Here is a 13,933-nt window from a genome sequence, read left to right on the forward strand (position 1 = left end):
CCTTTTTTGGCAGATCCGGGCTCTGGACTAAGCACAGAGACAGCGTGCTTGCATCTAAAGGGACTGACACCGAGTTACCTATTTCGTTCTGTTAGCAATTTTAACTGTTATTGTTTTCTGTTTGTATAGTTAGATATATTAGTAAAAGAGCTGTTATTCCCACCCCCCTTATCTCTGCCTCAGAGTCCTTGATTCAAACAATCATAATACTTGGGGGAGGGGAGTGGAACCAAAGTCTCTATTCCAAAGGGAAACTTCTGCCCTTACTGGCAGACACCTGTCCTTTCAAACCAGGACAGATTTTGGCGCCCAACGTGGGGCAGAGGGCACTGAGTTGAGAGTTAAGACAGGAATAACAGCTCTCTTAACTGGCAATATGTTGTCTGGTTTAATCTGGTTTGTGTTCCATGTGGTCACAGCCATCTCCCTCCCATTTGTAAGCCCTTTTTTGAATTTGGGCCCCCTCACCAAGGTTGCTGTGGCTATTGTCCGATTGGTTTGGTGGATTGATTATGTCAGGAATTCATGGGTTTTTAATTTTTTCTGGGAAGCGGTTGCATGGATCCGGAGCTATCGTACTCTAACTGCGTGTTTCTGGGGCTATTTCAGTAATGGTACTTACTGTGAGATAACGAGTGCAAGGGAAATTTTCTCCCAACCCATCACCCAGTTTTTTGAGGCTACCCCACTGGTTCTCAAGGATTTCAGATCTGTTTTAATTGCCAGTGCTATTATACAGTGGCTGGTGTTGCTGGTAGGCTTGTTCTACTTAGCATTCAGAAACAAGGGAATATTGGCTTGGACAATAACTCTGATATCTGCCCCAGGGACTAGGGATGTTGTCCCAGAACCTGCCTCTGCCCCAGAGACTAGGGATGTTGTCCCAGAACCTGCCTCTGCCCCAGAGACTAGGGATGCTGCACCAGAGCCTGATGCTGCCCCACAGCCCACCGCAGAAATGAGCCACCCAGAGTGGGTGGGGGCTCTAGTGAAGGATATAGGCCAAATGCTGAAAGAGCAGAGTCAGATGTTGAAGGAGCATAGCCAGATGATGAAGGAGTATTTTTCTCCAGCTGGTGAGAAACCCTCCCCCTGCCCTAAAGAGGGAGAGTCAGATGGTGCTGCAGTGGAACCCGTAGATGTTGTATCTGTCCAGGTTCCAGCTGGATCACAGGAGCAGCCACAGCCAGCAGCAGTTGCTCCTGTGGAAACTAGGAAATCTAAGATTAAAACGAGGCACCTAGATAATGGGGATCAGCAAGGAGGGTCCTCACAACCAGCAAGGGAGCCAGAGGTTGAGATTGTCACCGAGTCCCTCTCATACGATAGTCTCCGTAACCTGCGTAAAGACATTGCTCGGCGGGGCCGTGAGCCCTTTACAATTTGGTTACTCCGGGTCTGGGACCTTACAGGAACAGGTGTACAACTGGATGGAACTGAGGCCAGGAATTTGGGATCCTTGGCCCAGGATTCAGGTGTGGACCAGATATTCGTAAGGGAGCAAGGTCTCCTTTCCCTCTGGGACCGGCTTTTAATGAGTGTGAGAGAGAAGTTTGTACACAGAGAGAGAATGCAGGAGCACCACCGTAGGATGCGCTGGAAGACCCTTGAGGAAGGGATCCAGCAGCTGAGAGAGACAGCAGTATTAGAGGTACTCTTTGGAGGGATGGACAGCATGACAATGACCCTGACAAGGTCAAGTGCACAGGGCAGATGTTATGGAATCTGGCAACCTTGGGTCCATCTCAATATACCACCTACATAGCAATGATTAATGCCGACAACAGTCCAGAGACAGTGTGTTCTGTTGCAAACAAACTCAGAAATTTTGAGAGCATGATGAATGGCCCAATGCAGGCTAATGTCTCTGCTGTGGCCAGGGACCTCCAACAGGTCGAAGATAGGATGAGGGATATGAGGGAGGAGATGATAGAGAGAATTGAGGAGGTGAGGAAGATCAGCGTAGCACCAGTACGAGTCACAGGCCCCCAAGTCAGAGCTTCACGTCCCCCAGCTAGGGAGAGAGGGTACACCTCACGAGCTGACCTGTGGTTTTTCCTGCGAGACCATGGGGAACACATGGGAAAATGGGATGGGAAACCCACTTCTGTCCTGGCAGCACGGGTGCGTCAGCTCAGGGAGGGAAATGCTAACCGAGGGAGCCGCACTAAAATGAAGGTAGCCTCAACCTCCCACAAGCAAAGTGCAGGGTATTACAGCAAGGAGGATGTTCTGTCAGATCCCCTGGAAGGAACCTCCACTATGTATGCCCAGGAAAGAAATAATAACCAGGGCTAGAGGGGCCCTGCCTCTAGCCAGGGAGAGGCATGGGATGACAGGATCTATTGGATAATGTGGGTGCGATGGCCTGGCACGTCAAAGCCACAGAAACATAAAGTGTTAGTTGATACTGGTCCAAATATAAGTATGGAGAGGCCTGGCAGATTGACTATATCACACTGCCTCAGACCCGCCAGGGCAAGCGCTACGTGCTGACCATGGTAGAAGCCACCACCGGATGGTTGGAGACCTACGCTGTGCCCCACGCCACTGCTCGGAACACCATCCTGGGCCTGGAAAAACAAGTCCTCTGGAGGCATGGTACCCCTGAAAGAATTGAGTCAGACAATGGGACTCATTTCAAAAATAGCATTATAAACACCTGGGCTAAAGAACATGGCATCGAGTGGGTGTACCATATTCCCTACCATGCACCAGCGGCTGGGAAAGTCGAACGGTGCAATGGTCTGCTTAAAACCACCTTAAAGGCACTTGGTGGGGGGACTTTCAAGAACTGGGAGATCAATTTACCAAAGGCCACATGGTTAGTGAATACCCGAGGTTCCACTAACCGAGCAGGCCCTGCCCAGTCAGAGCCCTTGGGAGCAGCAGATGGAGATAAGGTTCCAGTGGTACACCTGAGAGGCATGTTAGGGAAAACTGTCTGGGTGAACTCTGCTTCCAGCAAAGACAATCCTGTTCGTGGGGTGGTTTTCGCTCAAGGACCAGGTTGCACTTGGTGGGTGATGCAAAAGGATGGAGAGACCCGATCCATACCCCAAGGGGACTTTGTTCTAGGGTGAACTATATATGATACTGTGCCTGTAACTACATGTATGTATATAATTTAAAGGTTTCAATATGATGTAGCATGATGGCATGGAAAAATTCGGGGTGGATTATGTTAGGGGTTGAGTGTTTTTCTGTTACTGTGACAATTGAAAGAATTTTTCCCATTTTCATGCCAATGGAGCTGGCCGGGTTACACCCAGGGTCCCTGATGGGTCCAGACAAAGGGGTGGGTGGGGACGGCCCCCGGAGGGGCCTCTGAGGCTTCCGGGAGGGCACTCGCGTTTCCGGCGAGCTCGGAGCAGGACGCCTGGGATCGTTCAGCCACATGGCCGAGCACAGGAGAGCCAGACCCTCTGCGATCACCTGCCCTGCATCTGCCCCGTTCCAGCCTCCTGCCTCTGCGGACACAGCTGATCACCCAGACACACACGGTGAGCGAGGAGCCGCCGCTGCAGCCCGTTCCCACCTGGGACCGGCGTGGCCGCTGCCGCCCCTCCCCGCCTCCTTCCTGCCTCCATTCCCGCTTGCCTTTTTTGGCAGATCCGGGCTCTGGACTAAGCACAGAGACAGCGTGCTTGCATCTAAAGGGACTGACACCGAGTTACCTATTTCGTTCTGTTAGCAATTTTAACTGTTATTGTTTTCTGTTTGTATAGTTAGATATATTAGTAAAAGAGCTGTTATTCCCACCCCCCTTATCTCTGCCTCAGAGTCCTTGATTCAAACAATCATAATACTTGGGGGAGGGGAGTGGAACCAAAGTCTCTATTCCAAAGGGAAACTTCTGCCCTTACTGGCAGACACCTGTCCTTTCAAACCAGGACACAGGGGAATAAAACTTATAGTTCAATAGCAGTGTAAATAATTCCATGCAAAGTTCATGACTTTGGGAATACTGGTAAAATTAAAAGGTTTGAACTCTTCCCTGTGGTGCAAGCTCATAGAAATGAACAGCCTCATTGTATCAGGTTAATGTTTTTGGTTATTTTAAATATCAATAATTCCATTCATCTCCAACACATATACCCAGGTATTGAGTTCATTTTGTGCATTTCATGTGCTAATTTCTCATTTATTCCCTGAGGCTACTGATGATAAAAGGCTTTTTTATTTTGATCCAGGGAGGTGAAATATTCTGTCTGACAAGTTCTTGGGCTCTGGTATCACTCAGCAATGCAGCTCCTTCCACAAATCTTCACTCTTGTTTTTCAAGCTGGCACAACTCAAGCCCAGTCTGCCAGAAACAGCTCCTGTAGAGCTGCTGTTCTGCTGTCTGTGTTCCTTTGTGCTGGAGATATCCTGCTGTCTCTGTGGTCAGAGCAGTTCTCAGCCTAGCCCCAGTCTTGTCAAGCAGGGAGATGCAGAGATGCAGGTGGGCCTCCTTTTGTCTCAGCTGATGCCCTTCGGCAGTGTTTGCAGGTTAATGGGAGCTCATCAGGAGCAAAAGTCTCTGTTCATTTGCCTAGCTATGACTGGACAATTCCAGCAGTTTATTGCAGAGATTAGGTCAGTCCATTGTTCCGACGCTCTATGATTTAAAATGACTTCTGCTGTTTGAGCCAATATTGTAACAGTGCACAAATAGGTTTTCTGTGTGGCTGGCATGGAGTGCCGTCTGATAAAACCCCTTTTTTTGCTCCTGACCTGAGCCCTTGCTCCATTTGCTGCCTCTCCTACAGTAAGGGCTCTCTGCAAAGTTAATTGCAGGAGTAGATAGTGTGAACGCACTTGTGAATACTAGACTGGGAAGGTGGATTGTTTTTCAGTGTTGGTCGGTTTGTTTTGCACCAGTCAGCCCTGCTAGGACTTAAGATTCAGTGGGAAAAATAAAAGAGAAAACCTTCATGTTTGTATTTACGATCATTACTACACGACTGAACGATTAAGTGTGTTGTCACAAACAGACATGACACCCACCCTTCCACGTTCCAGCGTTGCCAGGAGCTGGGCCCATGTCCTGGGTCCCCGTGTCGCACATCGCCGTGTCCGGATCTCCGCGTTTGGGTCTCCGTGGCCAGATCGCCGTGTTCGGATCTCCGCGTTCAAATCGCCGTGTCCGGATTGCTCTGTGACGGGTCGCGGCTTCCCCGCAGCTGGGACGCTTTCCTCGCACCCTCGCAGGCTCCTGCAGGCTCTATGTCGTCGTCGGGGCGGTCCGAGGTGGCGGAGCAGACTCTGCTCATGGGGAACTTGGAGAGCCGGGTCAGGGAGGAGATCCTCTACGAGCTCTTCCTGCAGGTAGCGGACGGGTACCCTTATATATTGAAATGCTGTTCTAATGCTCGAGAAGAAAAAAAAATCCACCAATGGGATGTTCGTTTAGGAGAGCTGGACAACATGCTGTCTAGAAATCCCTTCAAACCCCGACCCTTCAGTGACCGTGTAGAAACACAAAGTAGTTGGACCTGTTTGAAGCCCGAGCTTAATTCCTACCTGTTTTCAAGACTGAACAGTAGTTCGCTGTATAACTGTAAATTTGAGCTTAAGAAAGTTTATCTTCTTAGAGGACAAGTAATACAATACAATGCAAAAGTGATAAAGATGCTCTTAGACCACAGTTCTGCATTGTTCTGCATAATCTGCAGCAGTCATCCAACGGCCGTCTTTTATATGAGTCTTTAGGTCATCCCAGTAACTTGCCTTTTTCCCTCGTTTTATCTTGTTTTCATTCAGATTTCCCTTTGGCTGCAACAGTCTATGCTTCTTATTGTAGTCTTGCCCTGTCTTGGAAAATATCCAGGTTGATACTCCTGCTATGGCATAGTCCTAAACATGCACCCCTGACCTCTAGCTCTTCCCCTCCATCAAATGATGAGCAAGTATCTACTGCTCCTTCTAAACTAATAATATTTTTATTTATGAATGGAAGGTAACTTTTGCATTGGAGTCAGTAAATTAGTCTTCTCCTTTGGGAGGCTAATTATTATGGTATGGTATTGTAAAAATAATAAAAATTCTGGTTATGAAAGACTAAACATAAGCTGATGCTTGATTCCCTTTTAACATTTGTGGAGCTGACTTTTGCTTGTAGAAGGGTCAGATTTTGAGCTTTGGGAATATGGAGAGATATTTTCAAAGTAAGAAACTTACGATTTTTGACTATGGCCAAAGAGAAATAATTAAATACGCAAAACATAATGAAGTGTCAGTCTCTGCTCAATAATAGAAATTTCTTTTAGGCTGGTCCATTAACCAAAGTGACGATTTGTGAGGACAAAGAAGGAAAACCTAAGTCTTTTGGATATGTCTGCTTTAAACACAAAATATCAGTGCCTTACGCAAAAGCTCTGCTGGATGGAATCCTTTTGTATGGAAGACCAATTACTGTGCAGTATTGGAGGGCTATGTTTCATAGTCCCAATGGTAAAGTTTAAATATAAATTTTTAAACATTTTTTTAGGAACAGTTTTGAATCCTACAGTCTTTTACAAAGATAACAATTTGTAGTTGGAAAAATTAATTTTTTGTTAAGAAACAAGGACTTCCTGTGGCTTTTGCATAGGTATTTTTTTGTTTACTAAGACAATATAATAGATTGGTTCAGAACAGCATAACTTGCAAGCTGCTGTATGGAAAACAGCAATCCAGGTTTTCATGCCAGATTACATTTAGGAATTGAGGTGTAACGTTACCTTTGAGTCTGACAGAAAAAATTGATTCAGTACAGCCAGCCACTATTGAGATCTTGGATAATTTTGAGACTAAGCCACATAGTTATCAGAGCTTTTATTTTAATGGAAAGAGATTTTAATTAAAAGAATATCTTAAATTAAAAGTCATATTCTTAATTTTATCTATATGGAACTAAACCTTCAAGCAAGCCAACAATCAGACATCATTCGCAACCCATGTTCCTGCTGTGCCACTGCTTCCTTCAAAGGCTCTACAGAGCAGTTACTGGGTTTAAGCAGAATATCTGTGGTTCCTGAAATCAGAAGAATCTCCTGTGTCTGTAACTGAGTGATGATGCTGTTCTGCATTACTTCCTGCATTACAGCCCTGATTTGTGCTTCTGTAGGTGAATAAATGAGAAATGAATATTTTCGAGCTGTAAGATAATTGATTATGTGCCATAAAATGGCACCATACCATACCTAGATCTACTAACACACTACAGATGACACAAAACACTTTCTGTGGTTTTTAACTTGTTAATTGAATTGTCATAACTGAGTAATCATGAATTCACTCATGTCTTATTTTCAGGGAGTTCTCACTCACCAGAACTAGACAGTTGTACAGATGATTTTGAACACCATATTGACTTAGATTCTCCTCCAGACAGGTAGCAAAAATCACCTGTGAATTAACCTTATGATTATAATTTTTAAAAAAATTCTATAAAGAATGTGAATTCATGTGGTAGAGCAATTTTGAGGTTTTTCATCAAAACAGCATCTTGTCATTGCATCCTTACTGAGGGCTTGCAACAGACTGCAGGTAATGTTTGGTTGTTTAGCTTGCCAGATGATTAGTTAGCTTCAGTTTTCCATTCTTTATTTCTTTCTGCAATATTCAGGACCATGAGAACATACTGAACCCTGGGTTTTGTACTAACAATGTTTTCAATTATTGAGGAACAAAATGTGACAACAGGCTTTTTTAACTCCACCAAGTTTACACCTCCATTTTTGTGTATAAGCATAAGCAGCTGTCGCAAATATGAATGAACAGTTATAAACCTGTTATAATGGAAGTCTGAACACCCCAGATTCAGTACTGAAGCTGAACTCCCATGGTGAAATCTAGTATGATTTTGTTGCATGCACATACAAGGATTACTCATTAATTAAGCCTTTGTGTGTATTTCCTTTGTTTATTATTTTTTTTCATGTAAGTCCTGTTGCTAATATCTCAGTGTCCTCTTGGATATTCTCATTACAGCCCAAGAGTTAAGTCTCAGCACTCTGATAAGCAGTATGTGGTGGACATTCAGCCTTTGTACATTGGTTTGTTTTTCCTTTAGGCATCAAGAGCTTTCTGGAAATTCTCCATTTCCCATTTCTCCTTTGCCCGTGAAAAACAGTTTACTTCATGATCACCCTGGCTTTCAAGAGGTGGTGAGTTTGTGTTAAAAATTCAGGAGTGTTTTTATGAAGCTGAATGCATTTTACATTTCTGCAAAAAACAGTGCTTACTTCAGGTCTAAAAATGTGCTGTAAGCACACTATGAGGACACTTCAGGATCCTCTAATAATAGGATCTACCAAACCAAATTATTTTCTTCCTGCAAGAAAATCTTAAAGGTATATACAGTTTAAGAAAGCTAAAAATGCTGAAGTCTATGAAGCTCTGTCCTGTACTGTGTTCCAAATGGTGAGACAACTTGACCTCGTTGGACATGCAAGCAACAGCTTCTTCACATACAACTAATAGGGAAGCCTCCATTCTTCTTTGCAATTCAGAAATGCCCAGCAGAAGTTTGAAATGTGCTGAAACTAAACCTAAAACTCGATCGATCACCAATGGCCAAATTTGGGAAACAACAGTTTGAGGGTGTCTGGCCTAAAGCTTCACACGCCCGCATAGGTGTCTCCTTCATGATTTACTTTCCCAGCAGTAGATGACAAGAACCCACACTTTGCTTCCCCTCTACAAGACTCTGGCGCACCGGGCCATTATCGCCCTATTCTCGTCTGTCAGATATTCCACAAAGCAAGGAAACTGGGCTCTTCAGGTGCATCAAACCTAATCCCCAAACATGAAGCTTCTGAATCTGTTGAGTCTGTGGACTGGTAGGACTGAAGAAACCCAGCCATTAAGGTGAGGTACCAACTGTGGATAGTCCTGCTCACCAGTCTGACTGGAGACTGGCCAGCCCTTGGAACCACAGAAAGGGGCAATCTGGATCAGTTACCCTTGTTGGTTACCATCGGAGCACCATTTTATCCTCTGTGCTTGCTGATGAACGTACTCCTCAGTAACAAGGCAGCAGACCCTGCGAGACCAGATTTGGCAGACCAGCACATACAACCAACTTCATTCCATTTTCTGCTTGCCAGAGATGATGGTATTGCAGCATGTCTCACATGATAGCTTGTTGAAGCTTCAGCAGAAAGTGATCTCTTCACTAGTATGCCTTAACAAATCTACCTGACCTTGCCTTGGCAGGGTGCCAGGCAAGTTGCTCACTTGGGAATTTTTCAAGGTCCTTGTTGGAATGCTTTGATCCACATTGACTTTAACATTGGTTAAATCAGGTTTGAATAATGTGCAGATGTGCATGTCTTTACCGTACCAACAGGTACTGCAGCTACAAATACTTACCAAATAGAGATGAAGGAATTAAAAGAATACCATGTTTTCTACCTTATGTGACAACTAGCTGGCAATTTAACCTTAAATCAGGTTATATCTCTGTTCTGAATTTGCCATGAAAAATTTGTCCACTTCTCTGAACTATACTGGTAGTTGTTGTAAAATAACTTTATTCTCAAACGTTCTGTGTTATTTTATAGTTTGTTGGTCTTTTAATTGTGTAAGTCATAATGCATGCAAAATTCTTTAAAACTTCCTCTTCACAATGTTAACAATGCACCACGTTGTAGCATAGCAGTACACAGTAAAGAGTTCAATGGGTTAACAATTTCCTTATTAGCTGTACCTTCAGACTCATCCTTTTCTCCCTATCAGAATCAAACTGCCAGATTCAAGACTGCACAGAGTTCTCCTGAATTGGCCATATCCAAGTGACATATCCAAGTGCGCCAAGCAGGATAAAAGAAAGAGAAAATGGTAAAGTTGTGACAATGACACTGGAACTGAAGATAATAAAAGGAAACAAAGACAGCATGGCTAAAACTGAGGGGAAAAAAAAAGCCAAGAAAAAGACACATTAATACTGGATAAATTTGTTATTATATTTGCTTTCATCTTTGAACTTTATTAAAATGTTCAAGATTCATAGTATTTTTGAAATGTGTTAAGCATAGAAACTTAGAATATCCTGGGCTGTAAGGGTCATTGAGTCCAGCTGGACCCACACCCTCCATGCTGTCCCCTTTCCTATCCCCTTCCAGCACACCAGCCCTCTCGAGAACAAGTTCTTCCCAAAACCCTACCAGAGCCCACTAAACCTGCAAGGTCTGGCTTTTGAGCCCCTTCTACACTATCTGCCACAACTGAAAGTCTGGCTGGCTCCACTGCACTTGCTCTGGCCCTTTAAGTAGCTGAAAATTTCATAGGCCCAGCTACATCAACCTCTTATCTTTACTTATCCTCAATAAAAGGCATTGATTTGAAATATATCCACAGAATAATTAATTGGTGGGTCTTGAGATAATTTAGTCTAATCACCCCCCTGAGGCAGGGTCACCTGGAGGTGCAACAGGAATGTGTCAACAGAGGTTTCTGTCTCTAATGTCTCTGGAGAAAGACTCAACAAACTCTCTGGGAAAACTGTCCCAGTGCTCTGCCACCCTCAATATAAAGAAGTTCTTCCTTATGTTAAGGAGAAGTTTGCTTGTTCATTACCACTGAAGTCAATGGCTGTCAGCTTGTGTAGCTGTTTATACTTACGAGTAGCTAATCAGAATAACCACTGGTTTATAACAAGTAAAAGAGTTTATTTTATTGATTTTTTTTTTGGTAGCAGATGGACCACATTTTTGCAACATTTTTTCAACAATGGTTCAGTTCTTGTGACTTTAATACATGCGGAAATAATTCTGCATTTAACAAGAACGACAGTTTGTCTAAATAGAAAATAGATAATTTTCCAAATCGACAAAAATGTGAAACAAATAATTGCTAATTATGTGGAAGACCTGTCTTGCACTGTTGCAGCTATCCTTACTCCTAAAATAATCTCAGCCTAATATAAAAGAACTCCGAACCTAGGAATAAACCATAACCAACTGTTTACCACTGAAATCTACAGAAATTTCTACAGAAATCTATAGAAAATCTACAGAAAAATCTACCTGAGCAAATCACATTGGTAACAATAACAGCTATTTTCTGTCAACTGCTTCACAAAACTGGATGAAAATTCGATGGCATGCTGCAAAGCATGACATTAAACACCAAAATGCTTTGTTATCTTTATTTCTGTGCAAATGTTAAATGGCTGAAACAAGTAACAAATATGCCATCCATAGAATTAAAAAAAACCCAACAACATAAATTAAATTTTTAGATGGTGCATTAAGTGAAAAAGCTGCTCCATGTGCTTAGATCTAGCTTTGACTTCAATCTGGATTGAAGTAATTTGTAGAAATGCATCTCCTTTTCTCACTGTGAGAACAGCTCGTGCAGAGAGCAGTTAAGCAATCCCCATCCTCAGAGGTTTCCAGACCAGGCTGGATGCAGCCCTGAGCAACATGGACTAACATAATACTAAATCCTCCAGTGACTGCACTAAAACCTACCTGAGGTCCCTTCTAACGCAAATGATTGTATTCTGACAGAGTACTGTGATAGAACTACTCTTAGTAAGAATCTACCAGCATTTCTGTTTGAAGTTTCGCCATCACTTACTTCCTTAGACAAAATACCCTCAATTGGTATCTGATAATGTACAAGCAAGCTCGCATTTGAAACCAAACTATGTTGGAAGTAAGTTAGACTGTGATACTATCAAGTGTTGAGAGCCTGAAGAATGATTCAGCAAGAATGATTCACCTTAAAAATAAGAAAACAGACTGAAAAGTGAACAAAACTTTCTACCTGGACATCAAGTATCTTTTTCATATACATTTTACATTAAATATACTGTAAGAATGACAAAGGTCTAATTTTTGTACATCATCAAGTGTATCTTTACACCGGGAGCAAGAACTTCAATAGGCAAATGTCCCGTTCCTGCCTCCTAATCATTTTTGCATTCCTCATGGACTGAACGCAGTGCATTGAGGGCTTCCACTGTCACTGTGAGCTTTCCAATTACTGCACTGGCATCTTGTGAATCGAAAACTAGAAAGGAAACATCAGAAAACAGCTATTTTAACAACTATTAAACTTTAGATTTCACTTTAGTTTTGATAATTTTCCTTAGTATTTGGATGGATTAAAGGGCAACTAGCATATGAAAAAAAAAGGAAAAATAAATAAATAAATAAATAATCTTGCAGTTCAGGTCCTCAGGCTATTGGAAATTAACCACACTTAGAACTAGAATATACATCAATAAAAGTATTAGTGTTGAAATTAATTTAAAAAAAGGAAACTATAAATATAATAATTGTCTATATAAAATAATTATATTTCAGAATATGTAAATAAAAGATGTTCCAAATTGCATTAAAGATGTATCTACATACATAGGAATAGTTTTAAATAAAAATACATAAATTAATGTGTTTTCTACACTATGTATGATGGATGGGTCCAAACCAGCCTCAACAAACCACTTAGCAAACTGTAAACTTCAAGAGCAGACTTCAGGGGACTGTATCCTTTTTACTTAAAAGAAGAGCATGGTAGTTGTAGTTAATTATATTAGAAGATAACACTAATTATATTTTCTCACTTTATGCTATCCTATAGTTTCTGAGACATATTGTTAGATGTTTTGATGTTAATATTTCTCATCCATCTTCTTGCTTAGCCATTCACCTAATTGCTTTAAATTTCACATAAACCACTTTCACACAATCAGCAATGAAAGGAATAAAATATGAAAAAGATATATGGTTGCAATCCTCAAAACGAATAAAGGAAGTTTAATATCTAACTTAAGAAAGACTTGTCTTCATGCGGTAGTTTCCTATGAATTTCCTTGTGCCTAGGTTTATTATTTTCCTGAAACCATCATCCAACTCATAGAACGTGTACATCACTACTTAGGAATTCTGTTTTATTGTGCCCTTACATTTAATTGGACATCTATGTCCAGATCTGAAGAACTGATCCTTTTACAATTACTTAATCCAAGAAAATATGCAGATATATTCTTCTGCCATGATCTAACTAACATAAAATTAATTCAAATTCTCTGAAACATCTCAATTTTCAGAAAACATGCAAGCTTGTATGTTATAGATGCAATAAAAATCCCCAAGAAACTGTACAGTATATGCAGGAAAGGGGAGAAGTGTGGAAAGGAAAAAGAATAAAAGTATTTCTAGCTATTATTATAATTTTCATGGATATAATTACCATAAAGTAAAAATTAGTTCAAATGTCTCACGATTAGGGGAAGAAATGCTCCTCACAATACTGAAATAGTTGTCATTACATGGCAATGATAAGCTTACAGTCACTAGTAATAAAACCCAGTCCTTGTGGTGCAAATGATGATAATTAGGAATTTTAAGAGTTTTGTGAAAAGTGAGTCTCAAAACTTATATTTACATAACGAATCAATCTTATCAAATGGGAATTATGACAGTGGGAGATATGGTCATAAATTCCAGAACAAAAGTCAATCTTCCATTGAGAGATTACAAAATCTTTTGGAGATTTTGTGCTTGGAGAAGAATTATTGGTGGAGAAAAGCTTAAGTTGCTCAGCCACAGCAAGAAATTGATCAAATCTGTATATTATTTTTCTAGAGTATGGAAATTTGATTCTTCTTAGGATTTTCCTTATCACGTTCCTGTAACTGAGTATTTTAGCAACAGGATGGATGCAAATTGTTCATGATTAAGGAAATGGATAAGAAAGCCTTTCTTTCCCTCATAATTCAGCTCCCCATTGGTCAGGGTACAGGAATTAGACACAGCAGTAGAAGTAGTGAAGTTACATTTGTCTGCCATTCTGCTGGGGCTCACTGGAACTCTGGCTACTGCAAAAGACACCTTGTGAACCTGGGTGCTCTGCATGCAATCACTGAACCAGTTCACTCACTGGGAAAGGAGAGCGACTGTCTTGTGATAGAGGTGCTTTCAGCTTCTGCACTGAGCTTCACCCCAAGAGGGAA

General features: G+C 41.9%; 2 protein-coding genes across 3 annotated transcripts in view; one reads left to right on the forward strand and one right to left on the reverse strand.

The window, feature by feature from the left end:
• Positions 1 to 5,107: 5,107 nt before the first annotated feature.
• RBM11 (RNA binding motif protein 11) lies at positions 5,108 to 9,936 on the forward strand. 2 transcript variants are annotated; one of them, XM_079319089.1, is made up of 5 exons: positions 5,108 to 5,310; positions 6,252 to 6,418; positions 7,283 to 7,357; positions 8,039 to 8,132; positions 9,706 to 9,936. In XM_079319089.1, the coding sequence occupies exons 1-5, from the start codon at positions 5,209 to 5,211 to the stop codon at positions 9,763 to 9,765; spliced, it is 498 nt and encodes a 165-aa protein (XP_079175215.1). In that variant the 5' UTR covers positions 5,108 to 5,208; the 3' UTR covers positions 9,766 to 9,936. The 2 variants fall into 2 exon arrangements, with proteins under 2 accessions (XP_079175215.1, XP_079175216.1); XM_079319090.1 differs by having other exon boundaries at positions 8,039 to 8,129.
• Positions 9,937 to 10,627: 691 nt separating this feature from the next.
• Positions 10,628 to 13,933, reverse strand: part of RPGRIP1L (RPGRIP1 like) — a 40,111-nt gene continuing 36,805 nt past the window's right edge. Inside the window, exon 23 of the mRNA XM_079319091.1 lies at positions 10,628 to 11,985. Within this exon, the coding sequence (XP_079175217.1) occupies positions 11,882 to 11,985 (104 nt within the window). The 3' untranslated portion in view covers positions 10,628 to 11,881. The remainder of the gene's footprint in view (positions 11,986 to 13,933) is intronic.

The sequence above is a fragment of the Erithacus rubecula genome, assembly GCF_903797595.1.
Source record: "Erithacus rubecula genome assembly, chromosome: 15".
Lineage (NCBI taxonomy): Eukaryota > Metazoa > Chordata > Aves > Passeriformes > Muscicapidae > Erithacus > Erithacus rubecula.